The following is a 19,108-nucleotide window of genomic DNA, read 5'->3' on the forward strand; positions in this document are numbered from 1 at the left end:
GCTCTTTCTTACATTCCAAATGACGTCGATTTGCATAGCCTGGCGGGCTTATGTGTGGGCTTTTCATTTTTTTTATATTCATCTAAGTCTTGACTGTGTGTGTGTGTCCATGTTTTGCAGTGAGTGGATTTAATGTATGAGGAGGCTCGCAACACTATGACGGTAGTGGGACTGGTCCCGTTTTCTCTTGTAACCTCTGATTGCATGTGCTCTGTTGGGGTACAGTAGTTTACTTGGTACGTAGTGGAGAATGAGTCGTGCGGTTAAAATAACTTGGAACTCGGCTATTGTCCCTGATTGCCTTCTACTTTATCCGCGTGGGGGCACAAAACTTTGCATTTTCGATTCTACTGTATATTCATTGAGAGGTCAGTCTCCTCCCTGCTCTCTATTTTCTCGAATGGAAGGGGCTTGTACTGAACTTCTGGCCAATCAGTATTTTATACTTACTATGCGATAGACCGTTGTAACTTGTAGCTGTAGTTCATTCGATAATTACATCGATACCATAATATATATGGACGGACCACACCGATTATAAGTAGCACACACTACCACTGATCGATCATCTACAGTGCAGTGTCATACATAGCCGGGGCAATCATTGACCGAATCTGGCAATGAATCCCCTGGACCCTGGTTAGGACCTGAAATCCTGACATGCCTTCCCCAGGTTTTCTCCTCCTCCATTTATGAACCCAAATAGCATTCCCCGCGAACACCCCAATCTCGACTGGGACAGGCCTCGGAAATAACATATCCACCTTGTTCTGCTTTCACCCCTCACCTCTGAAAACTCTAGCAAAGAAACTTGCTGCTCGGCAAGTCGGGAGAGAGACACACGATGACCCCAAAATGATCTTCACCTTGACCTGGGGTGGTGGTAGACCCACCGAACCAGTCCCAACATGACTACAGAGATGGGAGCTGAAATAACGATCTCGAGGACGTAAAGGCCTCATGCCATCTTCTCACTTCTGCTCTCTCTGTCTCTCTCTCTCTTCCACCTGCTGGAACTGAGGGATTGTGGCATACGTCCTCAGGATGATGCGTCTTCACCTTCTCGAGAGAGCTCTGGCTCTGGTGTCACTACTCCTCCTCCTCCTACCACCCCTCTGGACTGCCGTTGCCGTTCAAGCCACCCTCATCGCGAACCAGAGTGACTCTTACCTCCTGATCGCCAACGACAGGCTCACAGCTGCCGTCAACAAGTCCTCTGGCGCCATATCGTTCCTCACTCTCGACGGCCAGAACCTGTTGGGCACCGAGGCGACGAGCGTCGTGACGCCAGGCGGCTCGACAGGCGATGGAGTCAGCGGTGTTGGGCCTTACCTCGACTGCTACTGCACGCCCGAGGGCTCCTACACCCCAGGCGCCGACAATGCCACGTACACGCTGTACCAGGGCGTCGACTCGTCCAACCTCTCGTACGGCGGCATCTCCATGAGCCAGGTCTACGTCCCCACAGGCATCGTGCTGCAGCAGTACTGGTTCCTGCGCGAGGGCGAGACGGGCCTGCACACCTTCAGCCGGCTGTATTACTACAACGAGACGACGCCGTCCGCAGGTGTCTTCCAGGAATTCCGCACCTTGTTCCGCCCAGACACGGACAACTCCATCTGGACGCATCTCATCACCGACGCCGACCTCTATGCGCCCCTGCCCACGCCCGACCCGGCTGCAGGCGACCTCACAGATGCCTACACCGTGCAGGACGCCACCTGGTACATTGGCAACCGCACTGCCGACCCGTATGTCGAGGCCTTCTCGGACTACTTCACAAAGTACACCTTCTCGGCCGTCTACCGCGACCAGACGGTGCACGGCATGTACGCAGACGGCTCTCTGACGCCCGACAATGCCACCTTGGGCGCCTGGATGGTCATGAACACCAAAGACACGTACTTTGGCGGGCCCACCTGGTCCGACCTGGTCGTCGACGGGATCGTGTACAACTACATCATCTCCAACCACCACGGCGACCAGGCCCCCAACATGACCAGCGGGTTTGACCGTACGTTTGGCCCTTCGTACTACCACTTCAGCCGCAGCGAGCAGGGACACGCCTCGTGGGCCCAGATGAGGAGCGAGGCCAAAGTGTTTGCGGATCCTAGCTGGGACGCGGCGTTTTATGATGACATCGCGCACCTTGTGCCGAACTATGTGCCCTCCTCGGGTCGAGGCTCGTGGCGGGCCGTGGTGGAGGTTCCCGAGGGAGGAAAGAGGGCGATTGCCGTGCTGTCGGCGAACGGGCTTGATTTTCAGGACAATAGCCAGGACACGGAGGCGTACCAGTACTGGGCGGACATCGACGCCGGGACGGGCGAGGTGCAGATCGACCGCGTCAAGGCGGGTACGTACAGGCTTACTGTGTTTGCGGATGGTGTGTTTGGGGACTATGTGCAGGACGACATTGTGGTGGCCGCGCAGGAGACGACGGATAGCGGCACCGTGACTTGGACGGCTGAGTCTGCTGGGACTGAACTGTGGCGGATGGGAACCCCGTGAGTATTACATTATTCTCGAAAGAGAGAGAGAGAGAGAGAGAGAGAGAGAGTATAACTGTTGATGGGACATGCTAAACTCACACTTTGCTTCCTTTTCTTTTTGCTCTACTTATAGAGACAAATCTGGAGGCGAGTGGCTTCACGGCGACCATCCAGATCCAGACCACCCCCTCCACCCACCCGAATACCGCATCTACTGGGCCGCCTACGACTACCTAGACGACTTCCCCGACGGCGTCAACTTCCACGTTGGCACCTCGGACATTGCAAAGGACTTCAACTACATCCACTGGTCCGTCTTTGGCGGGTACGCCAACGCCCTGCGGCCCGTGCAGGTCGAGGGCGACGGCAACATCAACAACTGGACTGTGACCTTTGACGTCGACGCGGGCCAGCTGGCCGGCACGAGCGAGGCTACCTTTACGGTCCAACTCGCCGCGGCCAAGGCGGCGAGTGGGAATACGGATGTGTATAATGCAAGTCAGCCGTTTATTGATATTCCGTATAATGTGGTTGTGAATGGGCAGCCGCTGGAGACGTGGGTGATACCGTGAGTATTTTCCTTTTCTTTTATTTTTGTTTCTCCTCCTCCTCCTCCTCCTCTTCCTCCTATTAGAGTGCCTCCGTGACTCAGCCCTTGTTGACCTGAAGCCATAGCTACTACCAATCGTCATCCTGTGGCGTGCGCAGCGCCGTGACTTGCTACCACCTGGCCAACAAGTGGAAGTTCCCTACGAGCTACCTTGTCGGCGGCGACAATGCCACCAACGAGATTATCCTGAGCCTGCCGTATAATGCGACGGATTATGAGAGTGCCGTGCTGCCCAAGAGTATCTATGTGCAGTACGATGCGCTGAGGCTGGAGGTGAAATAGGATAGTTGAGTGTAATCAGCACAACATGGTAGCCGACTCTATTTCTCGCATGTAAATATGCCTTGGAGAGAATACAACTATATAAGGACCCGTCCAAGTACATGTGTATATGTGTTTAGACAACGTTCTTTTGGCAGTCATTTCGAGCATAGTAGAGCACATGTTGTGAAAATCACTGTCGAAGTTTATCACCATTGAAAGTAATTCGCCGACGATCTGACAAGTCCATCCATTTGCTTGTGAATAGTCCTCAGTATTATACTGTCGCTATTGATACCTCAGCATCGGTACATGTTATTTCATATATGTATATATATATATACACATACCCTCAAGACTCTACTCTGATCAACTTCAATGCACAACCCACCCCCTGTCGTAAAAGGAAGCTCATGTCTGTGCCCCAGCGCCACTCCTCGCGATGATTGGGCGGGGCCAAACATTGTTAGAATCCATCGTGAAAGGGGGGCCCGTCCTCCTCCGGCCAAGCCATCCTGAGTTTAGCGTTGTAAGCCGTCTGCAGAAGCGCTAGTCGAAGGATGAATACAGGTCTGAAGTAAGGTGCGGCTTGAGCGGGTGGGGGGCTCGTCTAATAAAAATATAAAAGAGACTACCAGACTGAAGAAGACCTGGATGTGATTGTGTGAGGGGTTTGTAAGCCGGTTGCACACATAGTACACTTCTTGAGTATCCTTTTTTACATTTCTCCAGCAATTAAAGCGCGTATTTGTTTGCGTATACTTGACTTGCCTCGTGGGTCATCGCGATTGGCAATCAACTTACATCAACGGCAATACAGTCTGGCACACGGGACCACAGGAGGACACAGTCGGGTTTACCGTGGCCATGGCGCCGATGCAGTCGCTGCAGCACGCAAAAGGACCCGAGGACAACTGGACGGGGTTGAGAGACAGGGCAGAGAGGAGGAGGCTGCAGACTCGGCTCAATGTGAGAGCTCACAGTCAGTGCCCATGATCCTTTTCCTTTTTTTTTTTTTTTTTTTTTTTTTTTTGGGTCATGAACCTGGCGAGGAACATATAGTTTGAAACCTAGTAAACTCACCTCTACGCAGGACGACGCAAGGCTGCCGTCACTGGACAACAGCAGCACGATCAAGTCCATCAGGGCAATGACATGGTGGCGGCATGCAGAGCATCCGATCCTGTCGCCAGTGTTGCTGGTCACCTCGCAGCCAGACCAGGACCAGGACCAACACCACTCACACCAGCCTCGACACAATATTGCCTCCAACGCTCCTCCTCGTCGTCCCAGTGTTGCTTCCACCACCCCATCTTCACAGACCATATTCACCCCTTTCCCCCACCACAGGCCTACCAGAACTTTCTCCCCTCCTCTCTCTGCTCCTCCTCCTCCTCCCCCCCCCAACAGCACCGCCTGACCAGCCCCTTTCCCCTGTCGCGCGACCACCTCATCCCTCTGATTGAGTACAACGTCTATCGCGCCAGCCTGACCAACATCTACATCCTCTCCCTCTTCAGCCTGCTGCGCAACCCGAGCTGCATGGCCATCCTCCAGCCTGCGCCTCCACTCTTCCCTGTTCACGAAGACAACAACAATAATGACAACCAAAATGCTGCTGCTGCAGGCGTCAGCACGAGAAGCAACAACAACGACAACATCAGAAACGTCCCGGATTCCCTCCTCCCTACAGAGCTGCAGCGCACCACACCGCACGAGCTCTGGATCGACATCCTCCCCTCTCCTCGCATGCGCGACAACGCCATCGCCGCTGTGCGCGAGGGCAGGCTTGTCGAGGACGGGATCTGTGCGGACGTGCTGAGAGGGATGTGTGGAGGTGTCAAGAAGACGGGGAAGCGGCTGCAACCTCTCGAGGAGGAGGATGTGGAGGAGGAAGAGCAGCGGCGGCTACGGCAAGGGGAAGAAGAGGAGGGGCCGGAAGCGAGGCTGATCGTGTGGACGAACCCGTGGGAGGCGGGTGGGTGGGAAGTCACGGAGGGGTTTGTGCGCAAGTATGGGTACTTGCTGAAGGGGTGTGAGGATATTTTGGGGGCGACGAATCGGTACCGGAGGGAGAGAGGGGATGATCCTCTTGTGTGGGAGGTGGAGTAACAGTTTCTCTTGGGTTGGGTTGGTGTTGAGACTTGGGAGATGAAGGCAGACAGAATGTTAACCTGTCTCTGCATATTACTTACCATAATACTTAGTTAGTAGTCTTTGATCCCATCGTGAACTGGATATTGATATTGATGTTATGGTCTACATCCGTCTGATGAATAGGATTTCTTCTGCACGTGTTTGAGGTTGTCCGGTTGTCTGTCGGTCCCGACCAACTTATCCGTCTATCTAACTTGGTCTTCAGGACCTGGTTATACAGATTTTGCTGTATTTAGACCCAACTCGTCACTTTTTTGCCTGATGACGACGCCTCGTCTGCAGACGCGCAACACCAACTCATCCTGGCGCTGACCCCGCCCCCATTCTAGACCCCAACATCCTATGTGGCTGTAGCAAGGCGAAAAAGATGATAACGTAATCTGGCAATAAGGATTCTAGATCCCTCCTGCGCAGGGTAGAGGAAAGCTCAACAAGAGAAACGAAAGCAAAGAAAAGAAACAACAACCAACCAACTCATCCTACATGAGCGTGGTGCGGTATGACGACGACTTTTCTACTGTGCCGTATCTCCGGCCCGTTGCGTGTCCTCCTCCCCACCATCCTCCTTTAGTGCCGAGGCTCATTCCCGAGAAGCCACCTCATCGTGACCTCACCATGTGGATTTGAACCTATCCACAAGGAAGAAGAAAGAAAAAAAAAGAAAGGAAAAAAAACGAAAATGTATCATCAGGATCTTGAGAGATCGCATGTCGTGTTTACCACGGAAAAAGGAAAGGGAAGAAGAAACAATCCGGTAAGCGAAGGGCAGGGAGATGTGGATCTCTTTTTCCTTGTCGCTAATCTTTTCTTTGTCGACAGGGAGGATAGGAGAATTCGTTAGGGTCCGTTCGAATCCTTTGTCGTCCAAGTCGGGAACGGTACCAGGAGATTTGCCTCCGCCCAGTGCAGCGATAACAGCGTGGGAATTGGCACACATGCGGTTATCTTTCCGGAATACCAGGGGGTTGATGGGTTTGTCTCGTCGTTCCCTTTTTGCGTATGCATGCCCTGAAACAAATTAAACAGGACATGATGGAGGACTCGCTGCGGGTATTTCCCCCGTTCCGGGAGACCTTTCTGTGTTTCACACATCCATTCTTGGGAGAGGTGGAGGTGGCCTACTGCTACCGTAGTATTCCCTCGCAATGTTTCTTCTTCCTTTCTTTTCTTTTATTCGGTACACTACATGGATCGGGATGGATAGACCGACTTGTCGGGTCTGGAACTTCGACTGATCTGGACGAGGGCTCGCGTAGGCGAAGGAAACCACACTTGCGAATGATACTGATATGGAATCCTGGCCAAAAACGTGCAGGTAGATGCGCACGTGTTGGCAGCGCAATCCCCAGAGACAGATAGTGCTGAGGGAATTGATCAACAATCTCTAGTATCTCTCTAGCCACGCACGGGGAGCTTCCTCGTCCTTCTTCAAGGAAGAGGTCTTGAGCTACGATGCCCGATAATCTTACGTGCATGCCGAGGTCTTCTCTTCGCGTGTCTGGGCAGAGAGATGCTCCCGTACTATAAGTAATGCTACTACGTACTGAGCAGTAGTTAGTGCATAGGGAAACCAGTTCATCAGTCCATAGTAGCACTACTATATGTTAGCTACGAAGCCAAAGAAACGCTTGGCTTCAAAATTTCTAAACGGGCCGCGGAACCACCGGCACAGAGTTACTAAGTTTAGGTACTCGGTACCCCCACGTGGGCTCCATATTTACTACTTATAGTACCCATGCGGCAAGGAGAAACAACGTTGTACTGTGGATTTGTTGCGGAAAGAGATGTAACTGTGGTAGATACCATGGTAGTAATCTAGTTCTACATGCGGTAGTCTGTACTCCCTTACGGTGGTAATCAAGCACCTTGTCGTCCCCCCCTGCTCAGATCTTGGCGCATCACAGCGATGATCCCCCCCCAACGTCTCTATGCCGTGTTACAACCCTCACATGGTGAGTCGCGGGTTCCACAGTCAGGCCAGCTAAGCAGCCAGCCTACCATAGTAGTCAGGGCCTTTCCATCTCCTCGGCTTGATGTCAAGCACGTGGTGATTTGAACAATAAACCTGATACCATGGTACTGCCACGATATCCTCTAGTTTGTTTCCCATTGTCTCGGGTCTTTGTTCTGCTCCCATTCCCGTGCCGAGACAATCTCTTAGCACATGCAGAGCCGCACAAGCGCACCATTAATAACCGGCTTTTGAATCACTCACCCACTGGGCTTGGCATGTGGAAAACCCTAAGGAATAATGAGAGTCATGATTCCAATCTTGAACACGAAAGGTGGAAGCATAAACAACAACAAGCTTCAGCCACACCCTGAAAAAAGGAGACAGGAAAAAAAGAGCAACCCACAGCCGGCATGACCGTCATGCTCGTCCACAGTCAGGAAACTTACCCAGAATGGACCCAGATTGAGTTGGACCCCAAATCACCGAGTCCTTTGACGCAGGGTTGCCAAAACAGCCGTCGTATTCTAGCCGAAGGAGCCGACTAAAAAGAAAAAGGAAAAAGAAAAGTAAAGGGAAGAGGAGGGGGCGAAAAAAAAAAAAAAAAAGAAGAAACCTGGCCTGCCTCAACATCCCTACCAGCGATCTCTAACCTTGATTCTGTGGGACTCTCCTCCACTAAGAGGAGAGAGAGAGAGAGAGAGAGAGAGAGAGAGAGAGAGGAGAGGGACAAAGGATCCACCGCCTCCGTTGTGCCCACTGACGCTCCTGTGACCGTGACGAACAGCACGTCTTGCGCAATACTTGTCGTGCATCGTACTTTTAGAGAGACTCGTTGGTATCTCGGCTTCGTGATAGGTCAGCCAGCCTCTTTCTTCTGCCTGGGCTCCACTCTTTACATACTATGGTACTCACAATGGCCCCCCCCTGTAATTTTCCTCGCTTCTCTGGTTCTCTGGCGCGTTACCTGGCCATTCCTATCATCGGAGATGGTGGGCTGACGACTATGCCCTCGCGTATCGCTCAAGGTGGTCCGAGGTGGCTGAGCGGAGAGTATTCCGCCTTCTATTTTTTATTTCTTTTTCCTCCTCTGTATCACACACACACACAAACCATTTTTGGTTCTTGGTCAGCAACAAGTCATCTCATCTACAAATACGTGCGGTTATTCCAAATAGGTACTTTTCTTTCTGAACTCTCGCAAGATTACTAAACTAACAAAGACACACGGCCCTCCCCTTCCCTCCCTGGTTTATCAGCAACAATGCTAGGGTTATAACCACAGGGATCAATGGCCACGCCTCGATACGACCTCCTGAATAAGGTTGAGGCTCTTGGCTCTTGGCCACCACTCGCCCCGTTAGGATGATCCCGGAAAGAGAGGGTTCTGAGGCGTGTGTCTTGCTGGGACCCATCTTCACGATGCTGACGGCCCGCAAATCTGGCTCCACTTTCAAGGACCCATATCTTTTTTTTTCTTTTCTTTTCTTCTTTTTTTCTCTTTCCTTCCTCTCGTCTCGCCTCGTCTTTTCTGTCTTGGTGTTCTATGTACTACCACTAGCGGCCAAGACGAATAGTGCCATCGCTTGAACGCTTAACCTGTGTGCCGTGCCATTTCTCGGCCGGATCCCGTTGCCGACCGAAAAAACGCCTCCTTTTTCCTGACTAACAGACTAACAGACCCTCATCGCCGCCACTGACGATGGCGCATACTTTAAATCGTGATATGGGGTCGCCGTTGGCTACAACGGTCTTGACAACACCGACACCACAACGACGACGACGACGACGACGACGACAACAACAATCGCGACAATAATGGTGTGAAGAATGATGACAAAGTTTGAAGATAAGGCTAAATGGAATAGATGGTGTGTAGGCCAGTAACTCTAATCCATCCTCTTCCCACATACATCTCTAGCTCGCTCACAAGGTGGTGTGGCTCGTGATGGGAACTTCCTTGGGCCTTTCAAAGACAAGCTGCTTCCCAAGCAGGAGATAATGAGAGACTAGTCATGTACGTACTACTCTGGAGAACTATGCGGGCGATGACTCTTGGAAAACAAGTGACAGTGACATCAGAACACGGGGCGCAAACGCTCACAGCCCTCTTTGTGTGTCCACATCTCGAGGGGTGCTCCCCTTTCCTTTCCTGTCTCCTCGAACCGCATTCTTCGCTTCGAAGGATCCACAGCACTGGTCCCACAGCCCTGGGAGACCCACGGTGTGTGTCGGCGTCTAGGATACTTGCTCTATTCGTTGCGGTGGGTAGGTCTTCATGGTCAATGTACCCATAGTATTTTGGGACAGGAGTGCGTGCTATAGGCTGGCAGGTGTGGCTTTTCAGTGTACATGGGATGACTACCCGCTGTGAGTGTGCCGTCGATGTACATGGAAATACTCCGTCACTTACTACGTACTCTCACACACACTTTCTCACTCTCTCTCTACACAGATTTGTCGGCGAGCTGACCTCGTATCTTACCCTCCTGAGGTGGGTCAATGTGTGTTCTTGAGAGGGTATCCCTCTTGATCCATCCATGCAAGCTTCGAGTTTGTATGTTCTGTTTTTGTAGAAGATGGCTTGACAACAAAACTGGATTACCATCCGCCCCTCCCCTCCTTCTTCTTTCTTTGCTCATCATGTTTCTCCCCATCTGGTAGGGCTGAGTTTCTTCTTGTCTGTCTGTCTGTCGTTCTCATCATAGTTGCCACTCGTTCGTTCGTGTTTCCCAGACATTCGCTCCATCTTTCCCCAGACACTCGCTACCCAGACACATTAAATCATTTTCTCTAATTTTTCCCCCTCCTCGATTTTTCTTTTTTTGATAATTCTTTATACTATTATTGTTCAAGAAAGGACACTGTCTGGTAAAAAAAAAAAGATAATACCTGATGAGGTAATCGACAAGCCTCAGGGACAAGCAAGATGTTCGTCCCCCAGAGGTTCACCCTCCTGCTTCTTGTCCTCAGCAGGTTTTCCCTCCCATGCTGGGCTCTGAGGTACTACCCAGAGTTTGTCGACTACAACCTCAACCAGAACGAGAACACCACCAACCCCCTCGAGTACTCTGGAAAATGGGAGGACCACACGTTCCACGCGTCTCCAGATAACTGGCGGTTCCCCTTCTACACCCTCTTCCTGGACCGGTTCGTCAACGGCGACCCAACCAACGACAATGCCAACGACACGGTCTTTGAGCAGGAGGTAATGGGCACGCAGCTTCGGTTCGGCGGTGACATTCAGGGCCTGGCGGACAGCCTGGATTATATCCAGGGCTTTGGTATCAAAGGCCTCTATGTTGCTGGGTCGCCGTTTATCAATCAGCCTTGGGGGTCGGATGCGTACTCGCCTCTAGACCATACGCTTCTTGACTTGCACTTTGGAAATATCACCGCGTGGCGGGCTGCTATCGACGAGATCCATAAGCGTGGCATGTAAGTATTCATTCTTTGGAGAGAGATGTTATTACTACTCTTCTAGGCAACCGAGATGAAAGCTTCACATGATGCTAATCCATTACCTATCACTTCATCATCTAGGTATATCATTCTTGACAATACTGTGGCCACCATGGGCGATCTGGTCGGCTTCAAGGGCTACCTCAACAAATCCGCACCCTTTGTCCCCGAGCACGAGCACGAGGCCCTGTGGAAGGCTTCCAACGGCCGACGTTACCACGACTTCGACTTCGGCACCACCTTCAACTCCACCTGCGTGGACTTCCCGCGCCTCTTCTGGGACAACGGCTCCGACGTGCAGGAGTCCGTGTACGAGACCTTCGGAGGCTGCTACGACGGCGACTTTGACCAGTTCGGCGACACCGAGGCCTTTGGTGTGTATGCCGACTACAGACGACAGCTGACCAAGTTCGCATCCGTGCAGGACAGGCTGCGCGAGTGGGTGCCCGATGTGAGGGAGAGGCTGGAGCGCTTCTCTTGTCTGACGATCCAGATGCTGGATATCGATGGGTTCCGGTATGACAAGGCGACGCAGGTCACGGTGGATGCCGAGGGCGATTTCTCGTCCAAGATGCGTGAGTGCGCGCGCGAGGTCAACAAGACGAATTTCTTTATTCCTGGAGAGATTACTGGTGGTAATACTTTTGGGGCCGTCTATGTTGGTAAGTCAATGTGTTTTGATACATACTTTTGTTTCAAGGGTCGAGAATCTCCTTTTTGTTGGTCTTCCATTCGCTGATTCCTCTGTTCCCTCTTCACAGGCCGTGGTCGTCAGCCAGCTCAATACCTTGACAGCATCGAGACAGCAGCCAACATGACCAACGCCACCGCCTCAGGCCAGGACATCTTCATCCGGGATGAAGGACAGAATGCTCTGGACGCTGCAGCGTTCCACTACTCCATCTATCGCAACCTTCTCCGGTTTCTGGGCATGGACGGTGACATGACGGCCGCCTATGATCTTGACATTGACTTCGTCGAGGCCTGGAACACGATCATGCTCACCAACGACATGTTGAACGCCGAGACGGGCGAGTTTGATCCTCGACACATGTTTGGGGCGTCGAACCAGGACGTGTTCCGGTGGCCTTCCATCTCGTATGGTGTGGAACGTAACCTCCTTGGTCTGGTAAGTAATCTCATCACAAACATTTACAGACAGACTTGAGATGACCACTTTTTTTTCTTTTTACTTCTTGCTAACCAGTTCCTATTAGTACATCACCACCCTTCACATGCCTGGAATCCCTCTCCTTCTCTGGGGAGAAGAGCAGGCCTTCTACGTGCTCGACAACACAGCTGCCAACTACATGTTCGGCCGTCAGCCCATCGCCTCGGGCCCAGCCTGGCAGGCCCACGGGTGCTATTCCCTCCTCCCCGCCACTCTCTACTTCGACATGCCTCTCAACGCCTCTCTCTATGGCTGCAGAGATGACACCGTCTCGTACGACCATCGTGACCCCAGCCACCCAATCCGTAACGTTATCAAGCACATGTACCACATGCGCGAGAATTATCCCGTCCTGCAGGACGGCTTCTACCTGCGCGAGCTGTCCAAGTCTACCGAGGAGATCTATCTGCCTGGTTCCTCAGGCGTGGGCACCGAGACGGGCCTGTGGTCGACGATGCGAAATCAGTTTCTGGGGATCCAGGATCTTGGGGATGATACCGCCCCCGTCTGGCTCGTGTACCACAACCGCAACGAGTCATACACCTACAGCTTCAACTGCAGTGATAACGACACGGCGCTCATCAGTCCCTATGACGAAGGGACAACGGTCAAGAATCTCTTCTTTCCGCACGAGGAGCTGAACCTGACGGCATCCAACGTGAAGCTGGGCATCAACGGGTCGACAGAGTACAACGGTTGTTACGACAGCCTCACCCTGGACCGATTCGAGTTCCGTGCTTATGTGCCCCTGGAAGACTGGGTGCCTCCGCCGCCTATGATCACCAAGTTTGAGCCTGGCCACGACACGAGGATCTATTCTACAGAAGAGAGCACCACGGTGGCCATCAGCCTGCACTTCAACACGGATATGGAGTGCGATGCCCTGACGCAGGCCATCAACTTCACCTCCAACACGCAGTTTGGGCTGACCCCCTCCATCGATAACTCTACTGTGTCGTGTGGTGCCGTGACGGACTCGCAACCAGATTATACAGGCATCATCGCCTCGGCATGGGCATGGTCTGCCAATGTGACCAACCTCGCGCCTGGAATCCACCAGATCGCCGTGAGCAACGCAACCACCGCAGACGGAGGCTCGTACACAAACGCCGTCGACCGCTTTCTCCTGCGCGTGGGGGACACAGCCAACCCTCTTGTTTTCCCCACCACGGCAAACTACTCCAGCACCCTCCTCAACCGCACAACAGACGGCAGCAACGACTTGACCTTGACCCACAGCGCCCCTGGCGCCAGCTGGTTCCGCTACACGACCAACTGGGGCTCGACCTACAGCAGCTGGATGCGCTACGAGGACAAGAGCACCATCAGCGAGTTGGCATGGAACGGCACTTCAGCCCAGGCCTGGAAGGGCACCCATGTCATCGTCCAGTACTGGAGCCAGCTCCTGGGCAGCAGCAGCTACGTGGTGCACGCCGACCTCGACTACAATGGCAAGGAGAGACGGTTCCCTCACCTGTGGGCGTCGGGCCCCTTCAACCAGTACGGCTACGACGCGGGTCTCGACAACACCATCGAGCACACGGCCGAGTCGCTCTGGGAGTGGCACTACATGGACGAGTGGCCTGCGTATTTCCAGGTCAGCGTGTGGGGGATGAACCCGGACAGCCAGCCCGATCAGAGCTTTATCTTTGGTGACGTGGATTACGATGGTGTGCTGGACCGCATGCCTCCCTCGTCGCTGACCGAGACGGATATCAATATCACGGCGTACCCGCCCAAACCGCACTTGGCATATCGGCTGGTGATCCAGGACTCGACGCTGAAGTATGGCATCGTCCCTGTGGGGAACATGTGGCTCCAGCTGATCCTGTACGTGCTGCTGTGGATTGTGCCAGTTCTCTCGGCAATGGTAGTCGTGCACGCCTTCAGGAAGTCGTTCTACAAGATCAAGTTCAACGAGGTGGGCGTGGGCCAGGGCTCAACCGTTGCCCTGCTCGCCCAGAAGGCCAAGAGCGCGCTTCACCTGGGCGGTGAGAAATACCAGAGCATTTCCGCCGCCTCGAAGACCCTCGTCGTCCCAGGAGCTGCTGGTCGTGTTGTCGCAGCAGGTGCAGGGGCAAGCACGCGCAGAAAAGTGCTCATCGCGACCATGGAGTACAACATTGACGACTGGAACATCAAGATCAAGATCGGCGGGCTGGGCGTTATGGCGCAGCTCATGGGCACGGCGCTGCGGCACCAGGACCTGGTCTGGGTGGTGCCTTGTGTGGGCGGGATCGAGTATCCTGTCGACACGCCTGCTGAGCCCATGTTTGTGAAGATTATGGGCCAGTTCTATGAGGTGCAGGTGCAGTATCACAAGCTGGAGAATATTACCTTTGTGCTGCTGGATGCGCCCGTGTTCCGGAAGCAGACCAAGGCAGAGCCGTATCCTCCTCGAATGGACGATATGGAGAGTGCTGTGTATTACTCTGCATGGTGAGTAACTTGTCTCGCTCTCTGTCTCTTAAAGAGATGCGAAGTAGGTCATATGGTTCTTTGCTGACAGTTTGGAACAGGAACCAGTGTATTGCAGAGACGATGAAGCGTTTCCCTGTCGATTTGTATCACATCAACGATTACCACGGTGCCTGCGCTCCGTTATACCTCCTCCCCAAGACCATCCCTTGTGCACTATCTCTTCACAACGCAGAGTTCCAGGGCATGTGGCCTATGAGAACACCTGAGGAATGCAAGGAGGTGTGCGAGGTGTATAACCTTCCCGAGCAGGTTGTGAAAGACTATGTTCAGTTTGGTTCCGGTAAGCTGAACTTGACTACTAACTATTTTTGTGGAATCCTAAGACAGTCTCTCTCTAATTATTGGAATATAGTTTTCAACCTTCTTCATGCTGGTGCAAGCTACCTGCGCATCCACCAGCAGGGCTTTGGAGCGGTCGGTGTCTCCAGGAAATACGGTGATCGATCTTTTGCGCGGTACCCCATCTTCTGGGGATTGTCCAAGGTCGGACAACTGCCCAATCCTGATCCCACGGTAAGTTGCGAAACCACGCTTCAAGCTACTCCCCTCTCATTTCAATGATTCTTTATTCCTTTCTTTTTTTTTTATATATCAAAACTTCATACTAATTACAATAATCCCCCAAATTATAGGACACTGGCGAGTGGAGTGCCGACGCCCTAGTTACCGAGAAGCCCACCATCGACCAGGACTTCGAGGCCGGCCGAATTGAGCTCAAGCGCCAGGCCCAGGAGTGGGCTGGTCTGGAGCAAAACCCCAGGGCCGAGTTGTTTGTCTTTGTGGGCCGATGGAGTCTGCAGAAGGGTGTCGACTTGATTGCGGATATCTTTCCCTGGGTGCTGGAGCAGTATCCTCAGACCCAAGTGATTGTGAGTTATTCTCTCTCGTTGTTTCTGTCTCTTCTTCTTTTGATTTGTAGTAAAAGACATGGAAAGCTAACCAGACCATCAGTGCATCGGCCCTGTCATCGATCTCTATGGTCGATTTGCCGCCCTGAAACTGGCCAAGCTGATGGATAAATATCCCGGCCGCGTCTTCAGCAAGCCCGAGTTCACTGCCCTCCCGCCTTACATCTTCAGTGGTGCTGAGTTTGCCCTGATCCCATCTCGAGATGAGCCCTTTGGCCTGGTGGCTGTTGAGTTTGGCCGCAAGGGTGCTCTGGGTGTTGGCGCGCGGGTGGGTGGTCTGGGCCAGATGCCAGGCTGGTGGTATACCGTGGAGAGTACCAAGGTATGTTCATATACTTATGCGGAGCACTTGTTTGCATGAAACTCCTCATGAAAGCTCATACTGACAATCAACTTTTCCAGGCCTCTCACCTTCTCCATCAGTTCAAAAACGCCATCGTGGCCGCCCTCAAGACCGATACCGAGACCAGAGCTATGATGCGTGCCTACTCTGCAAAACAGAGATTCCCCGTGGCACAGTGGCTTGACAAGCTCGAGACTCTCCAAAACTCGGTCATCAAAGTCCACGACAAGACGGCCCAGAAGGCCGCCAGGAAAGGCGCCGGGTTCATGGCCAGCACCAAGAACCTGCTCAGCCTCAGCCCCAGCCCGAGCAAAGAGAATCTGGACACTGCCACCGAGCTCCAGCTGCGCGACCAGAGGCCTGCGTGGATGCTGTCCATCACCGACCTGGGCGATAATTCGACGATTCACGACCCCTCCCGTATCAGTACAGCGTTCAACTCACCGGCAGCCTCGAGGCCTGGAACACCTGGTTTTGAAGACTGGGGATCCCGTCCAGACTCGCCGTCCATGCAGTCCTTATCCTTCTCGCGGCCTTTTGGCGGCCACGCGAGAATCGAGTCTGTCCAGAGCATAGCGACCATGGCGAGCCTGCCTCTCCCGCTGCCCAACTCACCTTTTGTCATGCAGCATAACAATGCCAGCCGCGCGTCCATGCTCAGCCTGGACGAGGTTGTCGGCGAGCGTCAGGACTACAAGCTGCAGAAGGTCGACCCCTTCTTCACTGACAAGGATGGTAGCTTTTATGCCGCCTTTGAGCGCAAGCTGGCCTCGCTCGATGCCTCCAACTCGGCGTCTGAGCTGTGCATCGAGGACTTCTTGATGCGCTCCGAGAAGGAGTGGTTCAACGAGTACCGCGACGTGAGGCTCGGTCGTGGTCGTGGACGGTCCTCGTCGCCAGCAGGGAGGGATCGCTCCAGAGGGCGGTCCACAAGCCGGTACGAAAGATCAAGGTCTCGTCAGAGGGCGACGCTGGGTCTGTCCATGGTGGGCGCTGGCGGCACCACTACAAGCAACCGCTCATCCCAGCTGCGCAATGCCTCGTCGCCCTCGAGACGATCCGTTGACGTCACCTCTCCTGATGGTTCCTTGGAGGAGAGCAGCAGCAGCACCGTTGTGGGAAGAGACTCTGGCTACGACGCCTTTGAGATCCCCAAGGACTACATCCCCCCGACGGGTCTGAAGAAATACCTTCAGTACCAGCTGGGCGAGTGGCCCGTCTACGCCATCCTCCTCGCCGCCTCGCAGGTCATTGCCTCCAACTCGTACCAGGTCACTCTTCTCACGGGCTCTGTGGGCCAGCCTGCCTCGAAACTGTACACCGTGGCCAGCATCTATCTCGCCTCCACCATCGTGTGGTATGTCCTCTCGCGCACGGTTCCCCTGCTGTACCCTCTCGCCATCCCCTTCATCTTCTATGGCGCGGCCTTTTTCGTCCTCGGCTTCTCTCCCTTGGCCACCGATTCCACTACGCAGGGCTGGGTCCAGAACGTCGCCACGGGCCTGTACGCCTTCGCTTCGTCCTCCGGCGGCATCACCTTTGCCTTTAATTTCGGCACCGATGGAGGGTCTACCATCTCCTCTTGGATTATGCGCCTTGCTCTCATCCAGGGCGTCAGCCAGCTTTATACCATCGGCCTCTGGGCCTGGGGCTCCGCCGTCTCTACGGCCGCAGCCGACGGAGACTCCGAGTCCATCGCCAACAGCCCTGTCCTCCTCGCTGTCTGCCTCCCCATTGCCTTCCTTCTCTGGGCGATTGGTACGATCCTCTACCTTGGCCTCCCAGATTTCTACCGCGAGACGCCAGGTCCCGTCCCTCAGCTGTGGAAGACGCTGCTCCGCCGCAAGACCATCGCCTGGTATCTTCTGGCCGTCGTCATACAAAACTACTTCCTCAGCGCTGTGTATGGCCGCAACTGGTTCTTCCTCTTCTCCTCTTCCGCGCTGCCTATCTGGGGCGCCGTCCTGCTTGCCCTGGGTTTCTTTGTCTTCATGTGGGCCATCCTCCTCTTCATACTCGCTCGCCTGAGCCGTGGCCACCCTTGGCTGTTTCCCATGTTCGCCGTCGGCCTTGGTGCGCCTCGCTGGGCACAAACCTTCTGGGGCATCTCCCGCATCGGTCTCTGGCTGCCCTGGGCCGGGTCCGCCCTCGCCTCCGCAGTTGTGTCTCGTCTGCTCTGGCTGTGGCTCGGCTTGTTGGATGGCATCCAGGGCGCGGGCATTGGCATGATTCTCATGTTGACACTCACACGTGTCCACGTCGCCGCTGCCATCGTCGGGGCGCAGGTTCTGGGGTCCATTGCGACCATTGCGGCGCGGGCGAGTGCGCCTGATAAGCTAGGGCCTGGGCCTGTGTTCCCGGATCTCTCCAAGGGAGCGGGTGCGGTGGTGGGGAGTGCTTGGTTTTGGGTGGTGCTCGGTCTGAATTTGGGCATTTGCTTTGGGTATTTCAAGTTCTTCCGCAAGGAGCAGGTTAGTAAACCTTGATACGGTTTGCTTTTTATGGTGTTCTTTTTTTGCTTTGTTTGCTGCTTGGGAATTATACATACATTACATTCTATACACTACATTAGAAAGAGAGTGTTTCAGAACAAAGGATTTGGGGATGGGATATATACTAGTATAGAGATGATACACACTATAGCGATCTTGATTCTTTTTGATAATGTTAATTCCTCAACACTGAAGAATGACTTCACAACCCTTGGTCCTCTTAAGTGACTGTGTCGCTATGCTTATCTGAGTACTGCCGAACTAGGACAGGGAGGTCCTATCTTGGAGTGACTTCACAAGGGGAGCGCAGGGTGGTTCTTCATGCAGGCTCACCACTGCCTTGCATGCCTTGCAGTATCATCACAACTGAGAATTTGATTCTTATACATAACAACTTTTCTAACAGGGGACGAAGGAAGAAAGAAAGGAGGCTGCTGAGATTGCGAATACGCAAAAGCAGGGAATAATCCAGACACAGACAAACAAGTTGCCATACCTAGATTGTATATGGTGATATTCAATCTACTTATTACATGATGCTACCCTATTCTTCAGAGCTGTCTCCTGAATCCCTGCCGTAGATGATTGCAGTTGCTCTCACCTGCTCCGAGTCCCACAAATCCGCACGAGGGAGACTGATCTGGTGCACAACATTTTCTTCTCCCTTTTGTCTCAGTAAAATTGGGAATAGTTATAGGAAATGACTCTGATCACTTGGCCCTCCGAAAAGTGCTCACTCTTCTTTCCTTTCCCTCCTTGTAAAGCACCGGTGACTCTCACGGC

At 53.4% G+C, this 19,108-nt stretch overlaps 3 protein-coding genes across 3 annotated transcripts; all 3 read left to right on the forward strand.

Annotated features, from left to right (window-relative positions):
* Positions 1-1,044: 1,044 nt before the first annotated feature.
* M406DRAFT_109087 (family 4 polysaccharide lyase) lies at positions 1,045-3,473 on the forward strand (the record flags this gene model as incomplete). The annotated part of the gene is made up of 3 exons (XM_040915334.1): positions 1,045-2,504; positions 2,623-3,057; positions 3,165-3,473. The coding sequence occupies 3 exons, from the start codon at positions 1,045-1,047 to the stop codon at positions 3,379-3,381; spliced, it is 2,112 nt and encodes a 703-aa protein (XP_040774866.1). The 3' UTR covers positions 3,382-3,473.
* Positions 3,474-4,227: 754 nt separating this feature from the next.
* Positions 4,228-5,609, forward strand: M406DRAFT_352548 (uncharacterized protein; the record flags this gene model as incomplete). The annotated part of the gene is made up of 3 exons (XM_040922699.1): positions 4,228-4,329; positions 4,454-4,561; positions 4,771-5,609. 3 exons carry the CDS (start codon positions 4,228-4,230, stop codon positions 5,470-5,472), a joined length of 912 nt encoding a protein of 303 aa, XP_040774867.1. The 3' UTR covers positions 5,473-5,609.
* Positions 5,610-10,397: 4,788 nt separating this feature from the next.
* On the forward strand, positions 10,398-18,517 carry M406DRAFT_293608 (family 5 glycosyltransferase; the record flags this gene model as incomplete). Its single annotated transcript, XM_040919090.1, has 10 exons — positions 10,398-10,906; positions 11,012-11,592; positions 11,692-12,059; positions 12,148-14,540; positions 14,621-14,862; positions 14,935-15,095; positions 15,215-15,451; positions 15,534-15,812; positions 15,893-16,812; positions 16,939-18,517. 10 exons carry the CDS (start codon positions 10,398-10,400, stop codon positions 18,317-18,319), a joined length of 7,071 nt encoding a protein of 2,356 aa, XP_040774868.1. The 3' UTR covers positions 18,320-18,517.
* Positions 18,518-19,108: the final 591 nt, after the last annotated feature.

The sequence above is a fragment of the Cryphonectria parasitica genome (assembly GCF_011745365.1).
Source record: "Cryphonectria parasitica EP155 unplaced genomic scaffold M406scaffold_6, whole genome shotgun sequence".
In the NCBI taxonomy this organism is placed as follows: domain Eukaryota; kingdom Fungi; phylum Ascomycota; class Sordariomycetes; order Diaporthales; family Cryphonectriaceae; genus Cryphonectria; species Cryphonectria parasitica.